A 27,011-nucleotide genomic window follows, 5' to 3' on the forward strand; every position below is an offset into this window, starting at 1 on the left:
GCTTTTATGCATATTTAAATCTCCTCCTTTCAATCCTTCGCCTCCTTCCAGCTTCCTTCTTTTCAGAGATAAACTTCTCATGACCTTTTTCCTACATGCTCTGTTTGATCATCTTCTTGTCACTTTTAAACCCACGTCACTGGGCTTTTGGTGCCATCTTATTTTATTTCTCAAAATTATTTGGCTGTCTTGACCCAAAGCTCTGCTGTAAGCTGAACTGTGCCCACCTAAACAGTACCTTAACCTCTGGTGCCAGCAAATGTTACCTTATTTGGGAATAGGGACTTTGTAGATGTTATCCAGTTGAGACGGAGGTCAATGGATGGTACTAATCCATATGACTGGTGTCTTGATAAGAAGAGAAGAACAGGGAGGGAAGCTCGTGCGGTGACAGAGGCAGAGACTGGAGTGATGTGTTCAAAAGCCAAGGAACACCAAGCACTGACAGCAACACTGGAAACTAAGAGCATAGCATGGGACAGATTCTCCCCTAGAGCCCAGGGAAATAGCATGGCCCTAGTGATACCTTGATTTTGGGTTTCTGTCCTCCAGAATCCTGAGAGAATAAAGTTCCCTTGTTTAAAGCCACGCAGCTCCTGGTATTTTTTTTAGAGCAGCCCTAGGAAACTAAAACAATGAGTAAGAGAGAAAGTTTTCTAGTATTGGGCCATGACTACTTTAGTTCATTCATTAGCATAGCCTCCTGTTGCCTAACACAATGTCTCATTTCTCAAACACCTTCAGGGAATTCGACTAATCTGGTAAAACTATTGCAATTAGTCTTTTACAGAGGTGCCTGTCTCATACTTTCATTTTAAAGAAACCTTCGAACCTTTGATCCAAAACAATCATCATCTATGGCAATTTCAAGCCCTCAGAACACTAGAATAAGTGTGGAATGAGGACTTCCAATCTATGTCTTTCATGCCTGGGGGGACCAGATGTCCTGCAGGCTCACGCAAGCCTGTCAGCTTAGCGCTGCTCAGAGGCCCAGTGGGTTGCTGCCTCTTTTCACTCTACCAACGGAGCTTATTTGGATAATAAATCATGATGTTGCCCTATCCAATGTCGCTCATTGAGCGACTACCTGTTCTTTTTGTAGCCCTCATCTTATAGGAAAAGAAAATGCATTTTAATCGAAACAATTGAACTCATGGAAATAGAAAGTAGAAGGATGGTTGCCAGAGGCTAGGAAGGATTTTGGTTGGGGAGAAGAGGTCAGGATGGTTAATGAATAAGGCCTACTATTTAATAGCACAACAGGGTGACTATAGTCAATGCTAATGTCATTGTACATTTAAAAATAACTAAAAGAGTATAATTGGGTTGTTTGTAACACGAAGAATAAATGCTTGAGGAATACCCCATTCTCCATGATGTGATTATTATATATTGCATGCCTGTATCAAAACATCTCATACACCCCATAAATATATACACCTGCTATTTACCCACAAAAGTTAAAAAGAAAAAAAACCCAGAAAAACGTATGTTAACAGTGACCCATAAAGGGTCTACATGGTTAGCCTTCTCTTCAGTTACTTCATAAAGACACCGATAGACTCTCAGAGTTCACACAGGTCTTCCTTGTATAAAGACATATTTTTTAAAACAAATTTATAAATTGAGAAAATAATGTTTAAAAATGATGATAATAATCAATAACAGAGAAGAATTTTCATAGCTAGTCATCAGGGTAATATATTTTATTCTCTACAAAATGTTCATATTTTTTAAAATTTAACAATCCACATGAAAACATTTTCCAAGTTACCGAATATCTTTTTAGACTCACCATTTTTATGGGCTTCTGTTATTCCATCATGTGTAACACTGCTTCTTGAATGATGTGTCCACATGGCTGGTGAGGCCATTTCCTTCCATTCAATCCCATTCAACTCAATCCCATTCAAGCCCCACCTAGTGCTTCCTGCCCCTGGAGACTGATCTGCACAGTTCTTCACGGGGCAACTGCTACCTTCCCACTGCCAAATGTAATGGAGGATTTCCATTGGCTTTCTTTTGGATGGTCAGACATTACTTGGTTCTTCATAATGAACCACTGAGTTCTATAAGCACTAACTCTTCAGGATCTCCTTCTTTTTCCTTGATTGTTCCTTACTTTCCCTGGGCCTCTCTTCATAATCCCATATTTCAAAATTATGCAACTATCTGCTCTCCATCTCCTTTGAAAAATTTCACAGCCACTACAAACTTAATTTGTCCAGAAATGAACTCAAAATCTTACTCTCAAAGGGAAGGTGAAAAGATGTGTGTTCATTTTTCAAACTTTTCATAGCAGGAAGTCAATAGATGTAGAAAATAACAAAGCATGCAATTAAAAATAAACATTAATAACTTCATATTCCTAATGGTCCACATATTTTTTTCTAAACATTGGAGAGTTCTTATAGAAACATAGCTCTTGTAAAGAAATGTTTACTTCAAATGTTTACATTTCATTTTTCTTCAATTCTTTTGTCATTTGTTAGTTTCAGGTAATTTTTAAAAATATGATTGATTTAAAAAGTTATGTCTAATATGCTTATGTTCTCTTTCTATAGATAAATACATACATACATAGATAGCTATATACATAGATGACATTTATACCTTATCTATATCTGTTAAGCTTGTATATACATATGTTTGTATTCAGAATGAAATATATATTTTACTCAGAGAAAGCGTGAGTGCTTTTTAAATTTTTTTTGAACCTTTAATCTTCATGTACTTGTTTTATTTTAGTTCTTTATGTTGAATAATAACATGCTTTTTTTAATTAAAAAATTTCTACTGGAAAAACCAGCGTATTCCACTGATGTTTTCTATCTCAGTAGACATGACCACCACCCCAGCCACCCAGGCTAGAAAATTAACATTTCCCTGTGACCTCCTTCACTCATATTCCTCATTCCCTGTGATTACTTGCTAGGTCCTCCCAAGTTTGCCTCTGAAATCCTTCTCAAATGACTCTTCACCTCCCCATTCCCATGACCCCTCTCCTCCTTCAGACTCTTCCATCTTTCCCTTGAGCCTCTGCAGGAGCCTTGTCTCTTCTGGGTTGGCTTCCTTAAATGCTTGCTTCTTCCAGAAGGATCCAGCAACTTCCCATCCAGCCATGCTACTCTCTAGCTGAAAACTCCTAGATGGCTTTCTATCATCTGGAAGACAAAGCATAAGTTCTGTTTCTTGACTCAAACACACACCCAGAATCTTCATGGCTGCTCCCTCTTCTCATATTCGTCTCTCATCATGTCTGGAACTGCCTACCATCCGTACCACCACCACCTGCCTGTTTGCTTTTTTGTTTGTTTTATCCTGTCCCAAAACCTGCCTTTGCTCACGCTGTTTTCTCTCTGCCTAGGTTGTTGTTTCCCCCAATTTCTTTCTTTTTTCATCTTGCTAAATCCTGCAATGTTTTTTAAACTTAGGCATGGAAGATTGCCTCAAATATTGAATGTCCAGGATTTTCAAGACCCTCTTTTATATGCTCTTGCCATACGTTCCTGGACAGCAAGGAGAATTTGTAATTTATGTTTACATCCTCGAGTCTCAGCAGAGAGGAGATACCCAGCCAGCTCTGCTTTTGGAATGGATTCTCAATGGGCCACGTAAGGCACCTTAGAAGCAAGGGTTTAATGGAAGGAACTAGGTTTCTACTCTCCTATACTCCTTGGTTTCTTAAAACAATTTTATGTCTTTAAATGTTCCTAAACATAGCTGCTTGGTTTCTTTAATTGAATTAATTTTGAAATCTGTCTTGCCCAAGAAAAGTAGAATTCAAGTCCATGGCACAAAGCAATCTCATAGTTCACCAACAGGTTGAAAAATCACATAGGTTAGTCAGTCATAGAAAGTCTATTTGTTCTAAAAGATTCGAGGAAAAAAAGTCAAAAACATGTATTTTAAAACTACATATTCTGCCTTTTTCTACTTAACAGTCATGTAACATAATATTTACATGAATTTTCTGAGTTTTCCTTTCTTCCTTTTTTCTTTCCTTCCTCTCTTCCTTCCTCCCTTCCTCCCTTCCTTCCTTCCATCCTTCCTTCCTTCCTTCCTTCCTTCCTCCCTCCCTTCCTGCCTCCCTCCCTCCCTTTCTTCCTTCCTTTCCTCATCTTCATTTCTCTCATAAAATGAGACAATACAAAGCTTTGAGAATTCACAGAATAGAAACTGTAGAACACCATGTGGGAAGCAGGAGGCACTCAACTGACCCTCATTCCATGTTGTTCCTGGGACCTGCAGCTGCCATCACTCCTGGTAGAATCATGAGTGGCTCTACCTCAGCATTGCAAACTTTTGATTAACATATACTTCAGTCTACCTTTTAAACAACTCTCTTCTTGAACGGAAGGAAGAAGTGTATTTGAATTATTGTTAATTTTCTGTTACCTGACCCGTGATAGTCACCTAATAAATGTTTGTTGAAAGGAAAGGTAGGTGATAACACAGGGTTTACTAAGTGCCAGAGGATATTCCAAAGGCATTACATTTTAACTCCTTTAATCCTTTCAACAACTCTATGAGGTAGACACTATTCCCCTCATCACCTTATGGTTAAGAAAACTGAGGCAAAGAAAGTTTAAGTAACATCCCCAGAGCCACTCAACAAAGTGGCTATTAGGGCACTGACTGTAGAATCCAGGCTCTCAATGAAATTAAATAGTCTCTTAGTTAAATTATTTTATTTTTAACAAAGCAGTTTAAAAATTTAACATAGAATTAAGGTTCTTACTTATAGCATTTTAATTTCTTCATTAAACCCTAGAAAATGAATTAGACTTGAACATCATGCCATATTATTATATAGATTAGCTTCACTGCTTAATTGAATAAAAACAATTCCAATCAAAGCATCTCACTTTCGTCTTTTCAGCTCCTGCACGTTGGTGTGTTGGTGTATGTTAGACTGCCGTTCAACAAAAGGCGAGACTCTGCCTCCACTCTGGGCATTCTGGAAAATATAAGTAATTGGATCAGACTTTCATATGACTGCCTCCTAGATGATTAGAATCTCAGTTTTCTGCAGAGTTATATCAGACGTTAGACTCCCCATATCTCTCGTCAGTACTCACTGAGTCGCGAGGGTTTGGAGATGATTTATTACATGTGACACAGGTTTCTGTTTATGCACTCATACAGGCCACGTCTGCAAGATCTATAGAGCCAGCTTGCACCAGTACACTGAGCTGAGATGAATAAATGAATAATTGTTTTGATAATATTAACCAAGCATGTGTGATGTCTCTTTGCGACATCTGTTATTAACAACATAAACAAAAGGAGTCTTCACTGGTTATATGTTGCTTTCAGGAACAATGTAATGTGCCCAATTTGGTAAGCCTTTGTGGGTATTAATTAGAATAAGTCTTTTTCAGAATATCTCAGGATCAAGTGGAATGCCAGTGCATTCAAAATACGGCTGGATAAAAATAAGTTGGTGATTTTATTTAAAATATCAACCATCTTTCTTGCCCCTTTAGATTTTAATTTAGTGCATCTCAGAGCAGGGTAAGAAAAATCAGTGAATGTTTTAACAAACACCAGAGGTTATTATCATTGTCTTGGTTTGATCCCACTTTCTACTGAGCCAGCCTTTGATGTATTGCTTAAAATTTTCAACAGCCTACCAGACAAGTGACTGATGAGACTTCGATTGATCATGTCTAGTGATGAGTGACTCACTACCTTGCAAGGCCACTTTGCAGCTCTGGCAATAGGGTAGTCCTTCTGGAAGCAGGATATTCTGAAATATTAAACAGCTTCCTCTATGCAGAAAACTGCCCCATTCAGAAAGCTGCCAGGGCTTGCCAGGCTTATTCTAAATGAAAACGTTTGACTCAGCAGAATTTGGGTAAGGGGGAATAACACTCAACATTATCTTTCCAAAAAATAGGGAATGAGATGAGAAAGAAAATAGTGGGAGAATGCTTGCTGAGGAGAACATCATTTTGTTTATATTCTTACTCCATTCTAATTCCAGGCTGAGGGTGAAGGTAAAAGGAAACCAAGATGAGCCTGAGTTTCATATTTTCCAGGACTGGCAATCGGTCCGCTCTAGGCACAGAGAGCTGTCCTGGAAAGCCCTCCATTGGAACGAGAGTGGACACAGAGCAAGTGGTATCCCCTGGGGACTGGTGACCACATAGTCAATGGAATTGGGATGTTACAACTGGTCAGTGTGGCTAGGTAATAGCACTGAAGGCCAGATAACCCCATCCACACATGCTCAGCACCTTGGAAACAGGAAAACTCTGTACCAAATGTGGGCACACCTCCTAAAAGGTGAAGATACTGAGTAGCCTGAGAATGCATTTCCACCACTGAGGGTGGGGAGGGGATGCTGAAATAAAATTAAATTCTGTTATCAAAACAAAGGAAGATGGTGTCTTTGCATGTCTGAGAATATAGACTACCATTTATTCCAACTACTTGTTCAGAAAGTAAAATCTATTTCTCTATAGCTTTTGCCCTTTTCTGTTAGGACCAAAGTTAATTTTTATTTTACATGCTTATATTTTTATTTTCAAAGTACATTTTTTTGGTATGTTTCCTCTTGGCTAACTAAAGATAGAGATTGCTAGGGACTAAATGTTTACACATTCCTCCCCCGATTCATATATTGAAATCCTAAACCCCAAGGTGATGGATTAGGAGGTGGAGCCATTGGGAGGTGATTAGGTCATAAAGGCAGAATTCCCAAAAGTGGGATTAGTGCCCCCATAAAAGGACATATGATAACTTGCTTTTTCTCTCTGTGTTCTCCTCCATGTGTGGACATAGCAAGATGACCATCTGTAATTCAGGTAGCAACCCACTACCAGACATTGGATCTGCCAGTGGTTTGATCCTGGACTCCCAGCCTCCAGAGATGTGGGAAATAAATGTTTGTTGGTTAAGCCACCAGTCTATGGTAATTTGTTATAGCAGACCAAACTAACTAGTATGGTTTGGCTTTGTGTCCCCACCTTAATCTCATCTTGAGTTGTAGTTCCATAATCCCTACATATCATGGCGAGGGACCTAGTGGGAGACAATTGAATAATGGTGGTGGTTCCCCCCATGCTGTTCTCATATTAGTGAGTTCTCACAAGATCCAATGGTGTTATAAGAGGCCTTCCCCTTTACTCAGCACTTACGTCTCCTGCCACCATGTGAAGAAGGGTTTGTTTGCTTCCCCTTTTGCCGTGATTGTAAGTTTCCTAAGGCCTCCCCAGCCATGTGGCACTGTGAGTCAATTAAACCTCTTTTCTTCACAACTTACCCAGTCTTGGTTATTTCTTCATAGCGGCATGAAAATGAACTAATACACTAACTAAAACAGAGGTGGCATATTTTTATTTTCTAGAGTACAATCTCAATTCTATCACAATGCCTCTGGCATATCTGTAGTCTACTGTTCTAGGTACACTATAATTTGTACACATTTTCCATAAGATGTATAACCGAATTATTATTATCTTTTCTCCAAAACATGGTCCAAGCTATTATTTTTCTCCCAAAAATAATATGTATGAATGTGGCTTGGAGCACAAGCTGTTCTAATATTAATAATAGTTTTGAGCCATGTGCGGTGGTTCATGCCTGTAATCCCAGCACTTTGGTAGGCCAAGGCAAGTGGATCACGAGGTCAGGAACTCAAGACCAGCCTGGCTAAGATAATGAAACCCCATCTCTACTAAAAATACAAAAATTAGCCAGGTGTGGTGGTGGGCGCCTGTAATCCCAGCTACTTGGAATGCTGAAGCAGAGAATTGCTTGAATCTCGGGAGGTGGAGGTTGCAGTGAGCCGAGATTGCACCACTGCACTCCAGCCTGGGCAACAGAGTGAGACACTATCTCAGAAAAAAATAATAATAATAAATAATAGTTTTGAAGACAATATAAAGTAATAAAGTAGGCATAAAACATTATTTAAACGCTATGTAAACAGCTCATTCTAGATATCATTGATGTCTTACTCTATTTTGTGTTTCTCTAATAATACCACAGACTGAATCATTTACAATTAACAGAAATCTATTTCATTAATGATTCTGGAGGCTGGGAAGTTCAAAAGCATGACACCAGTATGTGATGAGGGCCTTTGTGTTGCATAATCCCATGGCAAAGAGAGGAAAGGCGAGAGAGAGAGAGAGAGAGAGAGACAGAGGGAGTGTGTTTCTGTGTATGAGAGAGAGAGAGAGAGACAGAGAGAGAGAAAGGTTGGACACATCCTTTTATCAGGAATCTATTCCCTCAGTAACTAACCCACTCTCATAATAATGGCATTAACCCACTCATGAGGGCAGAGCCCTCATGACATAATCATCTCTTAAAGGATCCCCCTGTCAATACTGTTGCATCGGGGATTAAGTTTCCAACGCATGAACTTTGGAAGAGACATTCAAACCATAGCAATAGGGGGTGCAAACAGGTCTAGATAAGATTCTGTCTTAGAGATTTTATTGCATGAATTTTATTAATTGATCTGGTTAATCATGAAGCTTTTCTAAAAGGTGATTTTTTATTTTATTTTTTGGTTTTCCACATATTTGAGAAGAATAGGTTTCTGTAACACAGACTTCCATAAATCTATAGCTTAAATAATAGAAAAAGTTACTTGTCTTATACATAGCAGTCCTGACATTAACAGAACCAGGTGTTAAGGCAGTTTTGTTTCCTATGGTACTTCATGGAACTACTAGATTCTTTTCAAAGCATTGCTCATTCATCCTCTTCCCTACCATCAACACACACAGGGGTCAGCACACCAGTCCTCTCACCTGGTTTCTGTAAATGAAATTTTATTGGAACACAACTATTCATTATGTAATGTCTATGACTGCTTTATTATACCAATGGCAGAATTGAGTACTAACACAGAAACCACATTGCCCACAAAGTCTAAAACATTTATTTTCTTTTGTATTTTATTTATTTATTTATTTTATTTTTTTGAGACAGGTTGTCATTCTGTCATACAGTGGTATGATCACAACTCACTGTAGCCTCCAATTCCCAGACTCTGGAGATCCTCCCACCTCAGACTCCTGAGTAGCTAGGACTATAGGCGCACACCATCATGCCTGTCTATTTTTTATTTATTTTTTGTAGAGACCAGTGTATTAGTCTGTTTTCAGGCTGCTGATTAAAACATACCCAAGACTGGAAAGAAAATGAAGTTTAATTGGACTTACAGTTCTACATGGGTGGCGAGGCCTCAGAATCATTGCAGGAGGCAAAAGGCACTTCTTACATGGTGGTGGGAAGAGAAAAATGAGGAAGAAGCAAAAGCAGAAATCCCTGATAAACCCATCAGATCTCATGAGACTTATTCACTATCACAAGAAAAGCATGGAAAAGACCGGCCTCCATGATTCAATGACCTCCTGCTTGGTCCCTCCCACAACAGGTGGGAATTCTGGGAGATAAAATCCAAGTTGAGATTTGGGTTGGGACACAGCCAAACCATATCAGCTGGGTTTCTCCATGTTACCCAGACTGCTTAAACTCCTGGGCTCAAGTGATCTGCCCACTTCAGCCTCACAAAGAGCTAGGATTACAAACGTGAACCACCCCACCCAGCCTAAAACATTTATTATCTCTGACTTCTTACAGAAAAGATTTGCTGACTTCTGCCCTAGGATACTGCCATGATCTGCTTGGTTGAAACTGGGTCACCACTACATCTGGGCTCACCACTACATCTGGAAAAAGGAACATGGAAAAGGCACTCTCATCAGTGCCAGACCGAGAAACAACACATGTCACTTCTGCTTCTCTTAACCAGGAGGAAACTTTAGTCATTGGCAATGCAACGCCAAGGGAACCTGTGAAATTCAATTAAGCTAAAAGTTCCACTTAGGCTATAAGCCTGTATTACGAAAGAAGAGGAAGGAGCGTCACTGGATGGTCAGCAGTCTTTCCCACATTCCGTAGAAAAGAAGCGAGTGTGTTTCTACTTTAGTGCACAAACACTTTGACCTTTTGGACAGGCTAAATTATATCAGTCCAATTGTCCCTTTGGATTTAACGTCTGTATTTATTTTAAAGAAAAGTGTATCCATATATTTCTGCATCATTTATACCTCCCATCAAAATGTGGTTTTTCAACAGCTATTGAGTACTCAAAATTTCTAGTAGAAAATAAATAGAAAATTTGGTTTTGTAATATGAAACTGGGAAGTATATGTGGCATCTTAGCTCAGCAGGTCAGCGTATATCTGGCTATTCCCCCAAAGAAAGAGTTCATGCAAATACTGAATAGAGCAATTGAAAAGGAGACCTTCTTCTGCCCTCATCTGAGAAATCAGATTAGATAAGTCCACTATCAGGTAATAACAATAGAAAAACAGACACAGTGGATATGCAATGTCCCTAACATTGTATAAAAGATCCCAGTTTATAGAATGCTTCCAAATTCATGGTCTCATTTGGATAGCACTAGACTCTGTAAGGGAACTCACTCTGTTGTTCAGGGCAATGTCCCCTATCCTATTGGTATTTCCTGTTCCATTGACAAACTCTGTCCTATTAGTATTTCCTGTTTTGCTGTTTATTTCCTGTTCTCTTGGCATCTCCTGTCCTGTTAGCATTTCCTGTTCTATAACAGTAGCATCTCCTGTCCTGTTAGTATTGTCAGTCCTGTTAGCCTCCCCTGTTCTATTAGTATTTTCTGTTCTGTTAACATCCCCAGTCCTATTAGTATTTCCTGTCCTATTAGTATTTTCTGTCCAGTTAATATCACCTCTCCTGTTAGTATTATCAGTCCTATTAGCATCCCCTGTTCTATTAGTATTTTCTGTTCTCTTAACATCCCCTGTCCTCTTAGTATTTTCTGTCCTATTGGCATCACCTGTCCTATTAGTATTAGAATGTCCTGTTGACATTCTCTGTCCTGTTAGTATTTCCTCTCCTATTGGCATCCTCTGTGTATTTTTCTGTTGTTGCATTGCTATAAAGAAATACCCAAGACTGGGTAATTTTTAAAGAAAAGAGGTTTAATTTGCTCACGATGTGCAGGTTGTACAGGAAGCATAGCAGCATTTGCTTCCAAGGAGGCTTCAGGAAGCTTACAATCATGGTAGAAGGTGAACAGGAAACAGGCACATCACATAGCGAAAGCAGGAGCAAGAGAGTGGGGGGAGGTGCTACACACTTTTAAATGACCAGGTCTCAGGAGAACTCACTCAGTACCATGAGGACAGTACCAAGGGGGATGGTGAAAACCACTCCTGAGAAATCTGCCCCCAGGATCCAATCACCTCCCACCACGCCCACCTCCAACATTGGGGATTATATTTCAATATGAGATCCGCTCCTATTGATATCTTCTGTTCTGTGGGTATCCTCTGTCCTATTAGTATTTTCCGTTCCATTGGCATCCCCTGTTCTATTAGTATTTCCTGTTTTCTGTTAGCATCCCCCAGCAACTTATTTCCTACTACGGAAGTTCAGGAATCCACAGCTCAGCCAGTCACTAGCTCCTATTAATTTCAATAGTGAGAAGGGGACAAACAGAAAGCAATCTTTGAACTTCAAGCCTCTTGATTCAGCAGTGCAGAGCTCAGCATATCTTTGTCCACTTTCTGTTTCTAGTCTTTGAAAACTCCCTGGATTCTTGTCTTTCTTCCAAGCCTGGTCCTCCAGCCACACATTAAAACTGTGATCCCACTAATATATTTCCAATGAATTCTCTTTTCATCGAGCCATTATAATACATTAGTGTTGTTTGTAACTGAGAAACTGAATTGAAACTAGCTGATTTTATCATCCCCATTATAGATAAAGAAACTGAGATTCAGAAATATTCCTGATCGCTGACACACTAGTACTAGTAAGCTAGTCTTCTAGTAAGCTATAGAAATGACCAGAATCTGTGGTTTTCCTACTTATGTCTTCTAGTAGGCTCTAAAACTGACTAGAATCTTTGATTTTCGTTCTGTATCCAGTGATGTTTTACCCTTTAATGAATAATTATGTAAACTCTCCTGTCTCCTGCAGTGCTAAAGGAAAATTTCTAGCATGGCATGAGGCCCACTTTATTTGAGAAGGCCCAGTTTCAGTGCCTTCTCTTTTGTGAGGCCTCTGCCAAAATAGGCCACAGCTAGTGGTTCCCTGATGTATGTTTCCATAACAATTTCTCCCATATATATATACACACACACACATATATATAATTTCATATATAACATTTTATATATATAAAAAACATACTTTGCCCTATATATTTATCATAAGAATCACATATATCATAACGGGATATACACTTTTTAATATAGTTCATTGAAATATAAACTTGTCTGGAGGAGAAACATTCATTTCTTACTATCCTGTCTTCTATATCATGGGCACTCAATTGTTTGTTGGGTAAGTAAGTGAGTAAATGAGCAAAAGCATGTGGAAAAATAAGCTGTCAGAAATCTCAAGGAGATTTTCTGAAGCATTAGGGTTTTAGAAAAGCAGAATCAAGCATAAACTTATTCACAACCTAGCATCAGCCTCTCGTCAAGAGCCAGAAATTCTGCTGCAGCATCCATAACTGGAAGAAGCTAATGTCATGTCCACGGGAGCCTAAGGCTTTGTCAGCGCTGTTCTGCTCAGAGGTTATAGAAGAAGAAATGGGAAGCCTGTGAAGGAGTTGCCTCAACCCTGTCTCACAGCTAAAGATGCTGTGAGGCCTAACTACCCAGAAATTTTTCTTCTGTGAGTCTCCTAGGGAGTTCTGATATGTGGGACACTTTCTGAGACTGAACTCATCTCCATAAGGCATTATTAATATGAAAATCTCTTCCTTGGCAGGATCATCAATGCATCCATGCAAAGATGGCAGCCTTGGGTCATCAAATAGAGGCTGAGGAGCTGCAGGAGAGAGCAAGATGCACTGCTATGTGCATGACGCTGATCCACAAAAGCAACAACCGGGCTCGAGAGCAATGGGCAGTAGGGATTGGGATGAAGACAAACATAAGGAAGAGCAGAGCTGTGAGGGAGGGGCATAGACAGGGTGGGGCACATAGAAAATAGCACAAGAGATGCTGCAGATGATGACATGCTGGAGAGTTTTGCCTAGGAGAGGTATGATAGGCTTCCCTGGCTTTTCTAAAATAGTCCACAGAGGTCTGTGTCTAGAAATTAATTCAAAAATGAACTCTTCTCAGGTGCCAAGCTGGATCCATGGGGAGAGAATTTATTTTTCAGGGTAGTCAATTCAGAGTCCACATGGGAGACAAACTTTATAAGCTTGTGTGAGATAATAAAACACATAGAATATTAATTTACTTCTACAGCACAGCTGTTCAGGAAAGGCTATAAGCATCATCAGCTAGTCATGAAGTAATGATCGTCCATTCTTAACCCCTGTACTCTGCCAGTGTATATGCACAAAGTGTATATGCACAAAGCTGTGCTATTATAAACAGCAATGCTGTAGGTGACACTCCCATGATCATACTTTAGAGGAGACCTAGTTACATTTTGTAAGACTCTGTCTTGCCTATATGGCTCATTCTAAAGACCCTTTGGCTGTCTTGAATGATATAACAGCCATGTTTTAGAATCTCATATGGAAAAGAATTGTGAAAATCTTCTAGGAACTTTGGCCAGCCTCTAGATAACAGAAGTGGCCTCTGACCAACATCCAGCAGAAACAAAAACAAGACTGAAGCTCTGTACCCTACAAGGAAATAGGCTGTAAACAACCATGTGAACCATGAAGACCCTTCCTCAGCTGAGCCTTCAGATGAGAACTCAGCTCTGGCTGACTCTTTTATTGCAGTCTTACAAGACTCAAGGCAGAGGACACAGTTAAGCCATGTATTATTTTGAACCACTCCCCTTGTGATCATTTGTTATATAGCATCAGAAAACCAATACAATGTGAAACTGGAAGACTGTCTGATATAAAATATTTGCAGGACTGTGTCTCAGATTCCTACTGAAAAAAAAATAGGAAAGGGAGTACAGTGGAATCCAGATGAAAGAGTATTTCTACACTTGGGGAAAGACAGACAGGGATTGAAATTAAGATGTCATCTCTCACTAGCTGTATGATCTTGTGCAAGTCACTTAATCTCTCTGCACTTCACATTCCACTCCTGCAACATTAAAATGATGTGTTCTACTGACCCATTTAATTGATGTGAACAAATATACAAGTAGGGGAAGAAAATTTAGTAGAACTGATTGTTAGATTCAAGGAATCATTTATTACAAAATAGAAATATCAAATATTTGTAGAACACTTACTATGGGCCAGTGTACTAAATACCTTATCTCTATATACTCAGTCTTTATCGTAACTCTAAGCAGTAGATACTATTAACACAGGTTACATATGGAGAAACCAAAGCACAGATAAATTAAATGACATATTCAATCCCATAGCTGGAATTTGAACTGGGGCAATCTCCATCGGGGGTTAGCACACAGAATGACCAGAGATGACACTGGAGGCAGAAATTGTCAAACCTTGGCAAGCTGCGCAGGCCACTCATAGAAGCTTAGACTTCTTCCAACCTGGAAGCAGGAAAAATAAGGATTCCACAGCAACCTGACTGTCAATGAAGCTGTATGTGTAAGCATAGACGAGGCTTTATTAAAACCATTGTTATACATGGTCGTTTGGCTAGCAGGAGATTGCACTCACACTCTGGATTAGTCAGACTTTCAGGAGATAATCTAAGAATCTAACAGTCATGAAATCACCCTGTGTAGAAACAGTTTTCACATCCAAAGCAGCTTACAGCTGAGTTTTGAACATGTGAACATTTTGAGAAGTGTGTCTGTTCTTATGTGTGTGTTTGTGATTACCTGAGTTCCTTTCATCAAACTTTTTGTTTGTTTGTTTGTTTGCTGTTTTTTGAGATGGAGTCTCGCTCTGTCACCCAGGCCGGAGTGCAGTGGCGTGATCTCAGCTCACTGCAACCTCCACCTCCAGGTTCAGGCCATTCTCCTGCCTCAGCCTCCTGAGTAGCTGGGACTACAGCCCCCCACCACCACCACACCTGGCTGATTTTTTGTATTTTTAGTAGAGATGGTGTTTCACGGTGTTAGCCAGGATGGTTTCCATCTACTGACCTTGTGATTCGCCCACCTTGGTCTCCCAAAGTGCTGGGATTACAGACGTGAGCCACTGCGCCCAGCCGCATCAAACTTTTATCTGTGAAACCAGCAAGACCATCGGGTTGGAGCCCACGTAGTAACCAGGTCACTGAAGCTAAAAGAGGCTCATATAATTGCTGTGCTTGTGTTTCATGAAAGCAGAGGAAGACAACAATCCCTCACTCCTCCTTAGGGCCCTCTGTGCTGGGGACAGCTGGAGGCATGATTGATCACCAAGTTTTCAACACAGCAGGAGATACACGGAAGAACTATGAGATATCTGAGAAGCTCTAAAGACCAGAAGCACATATTTGGCTATTCATAACCCTTTGCAGAAACAAAATGTGTGTCACTTGCCCCAGTAAAAAAGAATAAACCATGAGGATTTTAGGATTTTTCAGGGTGAGCTAGAGACGTTAGGGCTTCAAAGGTCAGGAAATGCATTCAGATCTTCACACTCTCTAGGGTAGAATCAACTGTGTGGATTGCTGAGATTGCCAGGCAGCACTAAGCACAGCATTGCAGGTGAGCCTGATAAATCCTGTTAAGTTCTCAATGCAGCAACTGCCCACCTGTTCTGTGGGTGATTTTTCATGGGCTGCAGATATATATCAGGATGGAAGGTGTTCAGTTTGGGCCAGCTGTGTCCATAACCAGACAGATAGCACTGTAATGAAGGCTCCCAGAAGGAAACCAAAGAAATTACTGTGATGGAGGACAGAGAACACAAAGCACTGTGCAGAAAATATAGGAACAGGGAAGCTTAACCCAAGGGCCCTAACTTAGTAATTGGTGGGTTTTGCCAAAGAAATGCTCTGTGATTCTTCTGGTGACTGTATCTACCACTGAAGTACATGGTCCCTTAAGAAAATGGATAAGGTGGCCTGTAATCCCAGCACTTTGGGAGGCCAAGGCGGGCGGATCAGGAGGTCAAGAGATCGAGACCATCCTGGAAAACCAACATGGTGAAACTCCATCTCTACTAAAAATACAAAAATTAGCTGGGTGTAGTGGCGCATGCTCTAGTCCCAGCTACTCGGGAGGCTGAGGCAGGAGAATCGCTTGAACCTGGGAGGCGGAGGTTGCAGTGAGCCTAGATCGCGCCACTGCACTCCAGCCTGGGCGACAGAGCGAGACTTCGCCTCAAGAAAACAAACAAACAAACAAACAAAAAACGAAAGGGGGTGCATGAGGTTCGCGCACAGGCCCCCCACCGCCCTCGACGCCGCTGGCAGTGTCCACTGGCCTTCACAGTATTGCGGCTGCTCAGTGACTACGGGCCACCGTCCCTAGGCTACACTCGGGGAGCTGGGAAAAGCCAGGTGCCCCAAAGCAAATACGCGGAGCTGCTGGCCATCCTCGAAGAGCTGGGGAAGGAGATCAGACCCACTTAGGCGGGGAGCGAGAGCGCGGTGGAGAGGCCGAAGCGATGCACGCTGGAGGACTGGTTCGGGAGTGCTTGGCAGAAACGGGACGGAATGCCAGATCCTAGCTGCCTTGTTGGTTTTGAAGGATTTCCACCTTTTTACAAGATGAGAAGTAACAGTTCATCTCCCCTGTTCAGATGAAACCCTTGTTTTCAAAATAGTTACAGTTTAGTTTTTCCTCCCGTGGTTCACCTGGCTCTGAACCTACAGTCTCAAAGATTGAGAAAAGATTTTGCAGTTAATTAGGATTTGCATTTCAAGTAGTTAGGAACTGCTCAGGTATTTTGTTTGTTTGTTTGTTGTTTTTAAGCATTGATTTAAAAGATGCACCTAAAGTTATCTTACAGCAAACTGTAGTTTGCCTCCAAGACATCGTCTCTTTAATCTTCTCTTTTGAATACATGTGTTACCCACGGTGTTCTTTTTCCCTTTTCATAAGCTAATACCATTCTAGGGATTTTGTTTTTAACGCATATTGACAGCATGCTTTACTTAGTAGCCGGTTCCCGTTTCCCATTTGCCATTCACAGTGTAGATTCTGCTTAATGTAACTTCTTTTTTGCTTACCTAATTGCATGACTATTCGTGCTTCAAAGTCAATTTTTTTAAATGCACAAGTTATAAATATAGAAGAAAGAGCAACCCACCAAACCTAACAAGGACCCCCGAACATGTTCATACTAAGACTGTAAGTAGATCTCAGCTCCGCATTTAAGTCAGACAAAACATCTGGAAGAAAATGACTAAAACGGTTTGCCTCTTTGTATTTATTTATTACTTGATGTAATAAAGCTTATTTTCATTTAAAAAAAAAAAGGGGGAGTGCATGAGGTGTGTCTTGCTTTTGTGGCTTTGAGAGGGGATCTTAAGGAAACTTACTGTTCCCTATTTCTCTTTGTTTCTCCAGATTCTTGCACAGGAGTAGAAAAACTATGACCCATGGCCAGTGTTTGTATGGACTGTGAGCTAAGGGTTCTTACATTTCTAAATAGTTGAAAAAGAAATCAAAAGACTGATATTTATTACGTATGACATTATATAAAATTCAAACTTTAGTGTCCTTAAGTAAAGTTTTATTGTTCAGTTTGGCACTATTGACACTTTGGGTTGCATGATTCTTTCCTGTGGGGAGGGAAGGTTCTGTGCATTGATGTTTAGCCGCATCCTTGGCCTCTACCCAGTAGGGGCCAGCAGGACCCCTTCTCCATTCCTCACAATCAAAGCCCTCTGCATATCTTACCAACAGTGCCCGGGAAGGCAAAATCACTCGCTGGTGAGGACCGCCTTTTTGTTAAAACACAACCATGTTTGTTCATTTCACTGTTGTCTATCTGCTTTTCTACAAAAGCAGCAGAGTTTACAAGTTGTAACAGAGACTGTCTGCCTCTTCAAGCCTAAAATATTTACTCTCTGCCTCTTTACAGATGACGTTTCCCGAATCCTGGTCTAGCACATAGAAGGAACTCAGTGTTTGAACAAGGAAGAAGGGAGGGGAGGTAGAGAATCATAGAGTAGGTTGCTCCCTGAGGAAAAAATGAGTTGCTGTTGTTTTTCTGACACAAAGACCAATGCACAGATGTCAGGTGGCAGGCCAGCCTTTTCCTGAGAACACATGAGCACAAGTTTATTTCTAAAGCTCTAAAGTGACACGTCTGAGTCCCTAAGATCAGCCTCTTCTACTTAAACTCCAGAAAGCTACCATTCATCATAGGAATTATGTCAACTAAAAACAATAAAATGGGAGAACACATAAGTACTGACTGTTGTAAGCAACTCCGGATCTTTTTGAAAAAATTAGCAACATGTTGGTTCATCAAATCCCAAGTTAACAGATTCAAAACGTTGTGACATTCATGAAAGAGAAGGGTGTTGATATTCATTGGCCATTCAGCATGTGCCAGGCATTCAGGGAGAATCCATACGTATATGAAACCAGAGAGCTCACTGAGAATGGGATCACTTCCTCATTTTTGACACAAGGAAATGTGCATCATAAACATGAAGGAACTGTCCAAGGTCTTATGGAGGCAGGAGCAGAGCTGAGGACTCTGATTTAGATCCAGCCAAGATCTTTATCTCTGTGTTGCCATGCTGCATCTACTGAATTATATGCTATAAAACTGGATTAGCCACATCCGCAAAGGTGGGAAATCTGCTCCGGGGTGAGTTGATATGTCTAGAAATTCTGAGCATAAAGGGAACAGAGTCAGAGTCAGGATCATTAAGTCCTTTTGTCACAGTGCAAAGCTCCTGCAGAGCAGCCAGGGCCCAGTTCCCCCAGGTTCCCGGGAGTATGAACTGACGCCTCCCAGGGTTACCCGTCCTGCCTAAGAGTTCAGTAAAGTGTTGGCGTTTCCATACAGCATGCTGAGCTGCTCTAGAAAGGCACTCTCAGACAATCCGAGGGAGGAAATGGACTGAAAAGTCATGTCTGTAGAAGCAGCAGTATAAAGAGAGATTTATCACTTGTTCTGATAAATTGACAGTGAAATTAAAAAGCTTAATTATTTCAGCATGAATTTTGAGAGGCTTCTTTTCCCACTGAACATATGAAAAAGTTTCAAAGCATTCTGCAGCAATAAAACATCTGTGACCCAATTTACATAAAACAGAATAAAACTTGAGAGTTGTTCTGGTAGCAAAGGGCACGAAGGCAATGTGAACCCTTGTTTCATCTTCCATCAATAAACAGACCCTTGTGCATACAGTAGTCAGTGAAAAATGTCCTTATAAATCTCGAGTATGTGGGGAGATGGGGAGGGAGGTTCTGTCAGACCCAACACACCACTGAGAAGAATGTTTAAAGGTATGTAGCAGATCAAAGGCCAATGGAGAGTTCACTAATGGAAAGATAATGACCTCCAAGAGGCTGGTGGGAAGATAAAACAGAATGAATACATTTTAAGGACAGAAACACACTTGAAAAAAATATGGCACAAATACATTCTCTAAAAGTGTTGAATTATAATAATTCCAAGAAGTTTCTTCCATTCCATTTTGTATGTTGCTAATGGAGAAAGGTGAGAAGTAGAGTTTAAAGCGTTTTGCGTTTTGTTTTTTTTAAAAAAAAGGTCTCGGCTATGTCTGGAGCTTTAATCACAATGGATTGGGCAGTGCTTTTAAAAAAAAAGTATCTTTTGAAGAAAGCTGAGATCCGATCCGATATACTCAATTCATATTCACGATCTTGAGTGATTTAAAGTAGATTATTTTAAACTGATATAAAACTTGACAAAAATCTGTTCTAAAGGATGTATAGAATATTGACATATGGTAATTTACTAATTAGGGAAAAAATAGGCAACACTTACTTCTGTAAGATGTGAAACTTAAATTATGTAAAGAATTAACTAGATTAAATCAAGGGTGAAAATTCTTGGACTTTGTGTCTTTCTCACTCTTTCAATTTGAAAGTCCTATTCTCTGAGAGATATTTTTGGCTAATCCATGGTCTCAGTAAACAGAAGATGAGTTTAAAAACATAATTGGTTATAGATACATTTTAAATTAGCATTTTTTAACCTCAAAAATTAACTCACTATACACTAAAGCAGTGGTTCTCAAAGAGGGGCAGCATTTCTTGGCTGAAAGAATTGTGAGAAATAAGGTCTTAGGGACGTTTCAAAATACAGCACAACTGGCCACCACTCACCCCTAAGCCAGGAAAAAGATTCAAATATACGTCTCCAAAGTGACATTAAACGCCAGCAACCCACGTCCAATTCTTATTAGAAACCAGGGCCTTGATGACTCGCTGTTATTGGTGAGAATAAGTCATTTCCTCAAGCAGGTTGGGAGCATGACCGTTAGCTCATTCGACACTATCCATGTCAAGGACTGGATCCCACTATCAGCTCAAGTGAATGGTAAAGAACAGAGCTTCACATTTGGCTGGAATTTGCCCCAGAGGTGCCACAAGAATGATCTTAAACCCACTGCCACTTAAAACCTTCACAAAGCTGGGCAGGAAGAAGTGATATTAATGGAAGGGCTTGAAGAATAAGTAGTCAGTCTTATTTTGCCTCTGGAGGAAGCTTGCCAACATAGAGATCTAGGTAGTTGACGTGGTGAGCGGAATGGAAGTGTTCTGGAATAGGGTGCAGAGTAGTGAACGCTGGGCAAACGGGTGGTGCACACCAGCTGACGGTCTCAGGGGAACCCTCCAGCCAGGGATTGCCTTGTGAAAATGAAAATCCAGTGTTGCCAGGGTCTCACTTTGCAAGGATGACTGACAACCTGGATTTTTGTGTGACCTCACCTATTTTTTATATGATGGCAACTAATTTTTTTTAAAACCAGACGCGGTGGGAACCAATACCATAGAGTAAACAAGCCTTACGTGTGTCAAAGGCAGCCTGTAAATTGCCGCTTTGTCATCTCTGCCCCAAGCACTCTGAAGTCTGTTACAGTTTAAAGCCAGACATGCAGAGTCACTTGCCCGAGTGACATCACATTTGCCTCCACATCAGTGTCCCAGAGGTTGCTTTTTCTGATTCACTGTTTTTGCTTTTTTTTTTTTTTGATACAATGAATAATTGAAGGATATGATTAAAAGTTACCCTGTGAAACTCATCTTAGCATTTATTGTGAGGGTATTATGAATGCTGCCTCTTATGTGATACAATCAGCTCTCAACGGAAAAATGTCTTCTTCAGCTTAATTATCAGATGTAACTGTGCTTTTAAGGGGAAGATACTTTGTTTTTATGTTTTACTGGTTCTGTGACTTATACAGACATTACCTGTATCTTGTCATTGAATGCTGGAAAACAGCTGAATTTGTGTGTTTACACTTCGGAATTGTTTCTGTTGTTACTCACTTTTCTTTCAATATACCTCACGTGCTAACTACTTTTTATTTGGTTTATCTTCTTACGCTTACTAGATTCTTGATGAGATAAATTACTTCCACTTGAGAACAGAGCATAAAAGGAATATGTGAGAGGTATTTAAAAAATAATTTCAACTCTTTGTGGCTCACCTCCTTCTAAAGTATACGTTGTTTGTTATGTTATGCAGGACCAAGAGTAGAGGAGTTATTATGTGTCCTGGTTCTAAACGGAGGACCTGTGATTGAATAAACTCAGAGGACTTGTGATTGGATAGACTCAAGCTAAAAATCGAGGGAGAGAGAGGTAGAAGGGATGATGTGGGGGAACAAGAGCACTGAGAAAGAGAAAGAAACACCCCCTACACACACACACACACACACACACACACACACAGATTCTAATAGGAATTCAATATCAAGATGATTCTACAAATCAAAATTCTGAAATCCACGTATAAAACTAACACTGAGAAAAACACCCCCAAATTCAATATTTAATGTGAATTTACTTCAGATGAACTAAAATTAAGGAAGAAACTAGAATATAAATGGCATGATTGTGTTTACAATGTTTATGAGCTAAAGTAAAGAATAATATTTATAAAAATAAGAAAATATATTAATAAAGAAGACAAGACATTAAAATTGAATTATTTAAAACATAGGAAAAGTCCTCAATAAACAGAATAAACTTTAGATTGGACACATTCTTGAAGATATGATATGTAAATCTGAAGGCTGAGGAATTGATCCAACATGAAACATGACAAATACAAAGATAGAAAAATATGAACTTCATTTAAGACAGAAGACATATTTAGGATATTTGTACAGGAAACAGTTCAGGAGCAACTCGCAAAAAATAATTTTAGCGATAAGTTAGAATATTTCATGAATGCTCCAATTAAAGACATAACTAGTACCTAGCAGGATAAATATAAATAAATACATATCTGGACATACTATATTAAAATTCTATAAAATTAAGAATAAAGACACAATCTTAAAAGTGTCAGAGAGAAAAAACACACTTCTTCAAAGAAAAGGAAAAGAAAATTGTACTGACACCAGACTTCTTGACAAGATCAATACATTCTAGAATATAATAATATAATATATTTTGATGGCTGAGTTTACTACATAATGAAAGCAAACCTGGAATTCTATATTCAGATAAATCATCATTCAAAGATACGTGAAAAGAGAACGTTTCTCAGAGGTACAAAATTTGCTCCCCAATACTGATCCTCTCTGAAAGAAGCATTCAAGTACATACCAAAGCAAAAAAACAAAACAAAACAAAAATAAGAGGGGGGGAAAATATGACCCTTAAAATGAACACAGAAACTGGTAAATACGTTGACAAATTTGGTTATATACTGATTGTAATTAATAGTAGGTTATAAAAAGATCGAATAAAATCTTTAACAATTAAGAGAAATGACAATGTTGATGATAAAGATAATTGGTGACTAAGTAGAAGTCGTTATATGATTGGCATGAGGATATAAATAACAAGTAAATTGATCATGTTAGAAAAAAAGCATAATTGGTATTTAATTAAATGTTCAGGTATAATTACTGCAATAATAGAAATATTATATAAAGCTTCTAAGAAGTGGGGATGAGGTATGCATGAAGGGATTTTATATATGTATATATAATATATATTAACATATATATACACAATATATATTCATCCAAAGGAGTACAGAAAGAATATAAAGAAAAAACAGTAAAAATTGCATGCACACTAAAGACTTACAAAAGAATATGGTGGAAGTAAATCTAGCTATACCAATTAGAGAACTTTTTAAGTGTAGAGCTCACCAGAGATGGGTAAAATAAAACATATGGAAAGATTGAAAATAAAGTATAAAAATGTTTCTCCAGAAAACCAATAATCAAAAATAAAATAAAATAAAATTGTGAAAGTGATTATACTGATATTGAAGAAAATAGGATTTGAGGCAGAAAGTATTGATAGATATTAGGAAAGACACAATTAGATCATAAAAGAGTAATGAATACGATTTTTAAAATCATGAACTTCGGTAACATAATAACATAACGTTATAAAGAATAAAATACAAGTCACATTCTGCAGTCTGACCAAAGTGAATATGATTATTCACATGATTTGCTTTTCTGAGGTAAATATTGGTGGTCTCCAAAAATTAGAGGAAGGTGAATACTGCAAGCTTCCTTCCTGGCAAACTTTCCACCAGGTGGGACATTGCAATGAAAAATAGTCTCAACCAAATTCTTCCAGCTGTTTCATCATTATTAATAAGAAGGTACCAGCTGAGGGAGGTGGCTTATGCCTGTAATTCCAGCACTTTGGGAGGCCAAGGCAGGTGGACCACCTGAGGTCAAGAGTTCGAGATCAGCCTGGCCAACATGGTAAAACCCCATCTCTACTAGAAATAAAAAATTAGTGGGGTGTAGTGGCAAATGCCTGTAATCCCAGCTACTTGGGAGGCTGAGGCAGGAGAATCACTTGAACCCAGGAGGCAGAGGTTGCAGTGAGCTGAGATCGTGCCATTGCACTACTCCAGCCTGGACGACAAAAGTGAAATTCTGTTAAAAAAAAAAAAAAAAAAAAGCCAGATGCGGTGGCTCACACCTGTAATCCCAGCACTTCGGGAAGCCGAGGCAGGTAGATCATCTGAGGTCAGGAGTTCAAGACCAGTCTGACCAACATGGTGAAAAACAAAAAATTAGCCAGACATGGTGATGGGCACCTGTAATTTCAGCTACTCAGGGGGCTGAGGCATGAGAATCACTTGAACCCAGAAGGCAGATGTTGTGGTGAGCCGAGACCACACCGTTGCACTCCAGCTTGGGCAACAAGAGCAAAACTCCATCTCAAAAAAAAAAAAAAAGTACCAAATCATAAAATATGCCCTGTAAACTTTCTGTTCTTTAAATGCACTGACAGCATCTTGCAGAGGAAGTTTACAGGAAATGGAAGCCACATACCTAATGGCAGAATTCAGTCAACCTATTGAAGCCAGGTGATCAAACTCATCTATCAGTGGGAAGATGCAGGGACACTCCAATAAGGTATAATTCTTAAGAATGTGGACTAGATTCTATATTCTATATTGCTAGATTCATATACCAAAAGAGTACCCTTATGCAAGGGTGGAAGGACCTGTATAACTCCAGGCCAATCTACACACCTTGAACCCAATTCAATCTACTTAGAGTAACCACTTTGATGTTGGCTTTTTTTCTTTTTTAAAGGACATAATTTATTTTTTAGAGCAGTTTTACGTAGGTTCATGGAAAAAGTTAGCATTAAATGCAGAGTTCCCACATACTCCCTGCTCCCACTCCTCCACACACATACAACCTCCCCAACTATTGATATCCCTCACCATGGTGGTATATTTGTTACAATCAATGAACTTGCCTTGACATATCATTATCACCCAAAATCCATAGCTATGCACTCTCTAGGCTCTGACAAATGTATAATGACACATCTCCACCATTGTAGTATCCTACAGAAGAGTGTCATTGCCCCACAATCCTGTGTTCTGCCTTTTCATCCCTCCCTCTCCTGTAACCCCTGACAACTACTAATGTTTTCATTGTCTTCATAGTCCTTTCTTTTCCAAAATGTCAGGTAGTTGGAAAAGATAGTAGGTATCATTTTCAGACTCACTTCTTTCACTTACCATATGGATTTAAGGTTCCACCAGGTCTTTCTATGGCTTAATAGCCCTTGTCATTTAAGTGCCAAATACTATTTCATTTTCTGGGTATACCATAATTTATTTATAAATTCTCCTACTGAAGGACATCTTGGTTGCTTTCAAGTTTTAGCATTTATGAATAGAGCTGATATAAATATCCACATGCAGGTTTGTAAGAGGAACTAAGCTTTTACATCAATAGAGTAAATTCAAAGGAGTAAAATTGGCTGATTATATAGTAAGAATATGTTTAGTTTTATAAGAAACTGCCAAACTGCCTTTTAAAGTGGCCGTGCCATTTTTGCATTCTCATGATGCTGACTTTTGATTAGAATAGTTCAAATACAAAGTAAATATCCTTGGGTTATGTAATCATAATTCAGACATTTTTATATAAACAAACTACTAATACATGGATTAAAACATAACTGTAAATACATATTTATATGTCATATACATTTTTTATGCTGTAATACTCTAAAGAAAATTATATGACCAAATCTTAAGGATAAATGGGAAAAATATAAATCATAGAAAAATGTTTTAATAATCTTTTCTCAGATGTGTCAGCTTGATAGCTCGAGCTGGGAAAATAAATAGCAAGAATGAAAGCATTTGAACAGTATAATTAATAAATATGATCTAGCATATGCATATAAGTGGATGTGCATACCCCCAACTACAGACTATGTATTTTACTCAAGCCTATATAAAATATTTGTAAGTGCACATGTTAGGATGAAAATCTCAATATAGTTTAAAAATATATATATAATAAAAGCCCTCTGTCTGACCACATGCTTTTAAATTAGAAGAATATATATATACACATATAAATATAATATGTGCTTTTGTGAGTAACCTTTTCTTTACTGATGCAAAGAGATATTTGAGAAGAAATTACCCCACACCCAGCTTTATGATATCGTTAAATGACCTTGACAAGTTTTTTGGATCTATATCTAAACAAATTTACAGGCAAGACCCAATATTCTAAGAAGAGCATCAAATAAATTTGGGAAGTTCTATTACACTGATGATATTTTTGAACCAATGAACTAAGCATCTGTATTTCTGTTCTACCTCCAGATTCCTTGGCATGTGAGATAATAAATTGTCCTATACATTTTGTTATAATATTGTCCCATACATTTTTATTAAAGTGCTTTTACTTGCAGCAAAATCAACCTCACTTATGCAGCTATTATCTGCTATCTTTCTTTTTCTTCCTTTCCTAGTCAATATTGAATCTAACACTGGGTTTCACCGACACATGGGACTAGTAGAAGAGAATGCACCCAAACAAAAATTCAATCCTAGAGAAAAACATAATCTAAGCAACTCCTTTTCGAAACACAGAAAACTAAAATTATGCAAGAATTTATGTGTTTGATTCAGACAGAAAATTACCAACTCTTTTCAATTTACAATCATTTATATTTCAAAACATGTGAGACATTTATGTATCTTCATTTTTTAAAGTAATCATCTGTGGCAATGACCCTGAAGAAAATCCTTTGTTTTTGTATATTCAAAAATGTGTCTCATTTTCAAACAATGTGATACATGCTTGTATTTGGATTGTCTAATTGAATTTCTACAGCAACCCCACATAGTTGGAAATATCCCCATTTTAATGACGAGAAACTGAAGTTGAAATAAGTTAATTAGGAGAACTTGACAAAGCATTATATGAGAACTTGCCAAAATAGTAATAACAACAGTGGCATCAGCAGCAGTAACAACAACAATATCTTCAACTTGCACTTCTTGGTTTCTGGATATGGAAACAAAAGACATCCTTAAGCACCATTAATCTCTTCTCAGTAAAATAAGCAGAGATCATGGCCGTGGTTATGCTGTAACCTGAAAAATAACATTAGTTCAAATATTGCATCTTGGTCTAACAAAAAATTGACTGAAAAATTGTTTACTTTGAGTGTCATGTTGAAGCCAGTGT

The 27,011-nt window shown here is 38.9% G+C and overlaps 1 protein-coding gene across 3 annotated transcripts in view; it reads right to left on the bottom strand.

The window, feature by feature from the left end:
- Positions 1-1,681: 1,681 nt before the first annotated feature.
- Positions 1,682-27,011, bottom strand: part of RNF144A (ring finger protein 144A) — a 424,395-nt gene continuing 399,065 nt past the window's right edge. For all 3 annotated transcript variants that reach the window (XM_074012424.1, XM_074012421.1, XM_065527464.2), the window contains 2 exons: positions 4,869-4,960; positions 1,682-3,164 (listed from right to left, as the gene is read on the bottom strand). In XM_074012424.1, the coding sequence (XP_073868525.1) occupies positions 3,161-3,164; positions 4,869-4,960 (96 nt within the window). In that variant the 3' untranslated portion in view covers positions 1,682-3,160. The remainder of the gene's footprint in view (positions 3,165-4,868; positions 4,961-27,011) is intronic.

Source organism: Macaca fascicularis, chromosome 13 (assembly GCF_037993035.2).
Source record: "Macaca fascicularis isolate 582-1 chromosome 13, T2T-MFA8v1.1".
Classification (NCBI taxonomy): domain Eukaryota; kingdom Metazoa; phylum Chordata; class Mammalia; order Primates; family Cercopithecidae; genus Macaca; species Macaca fascicularis.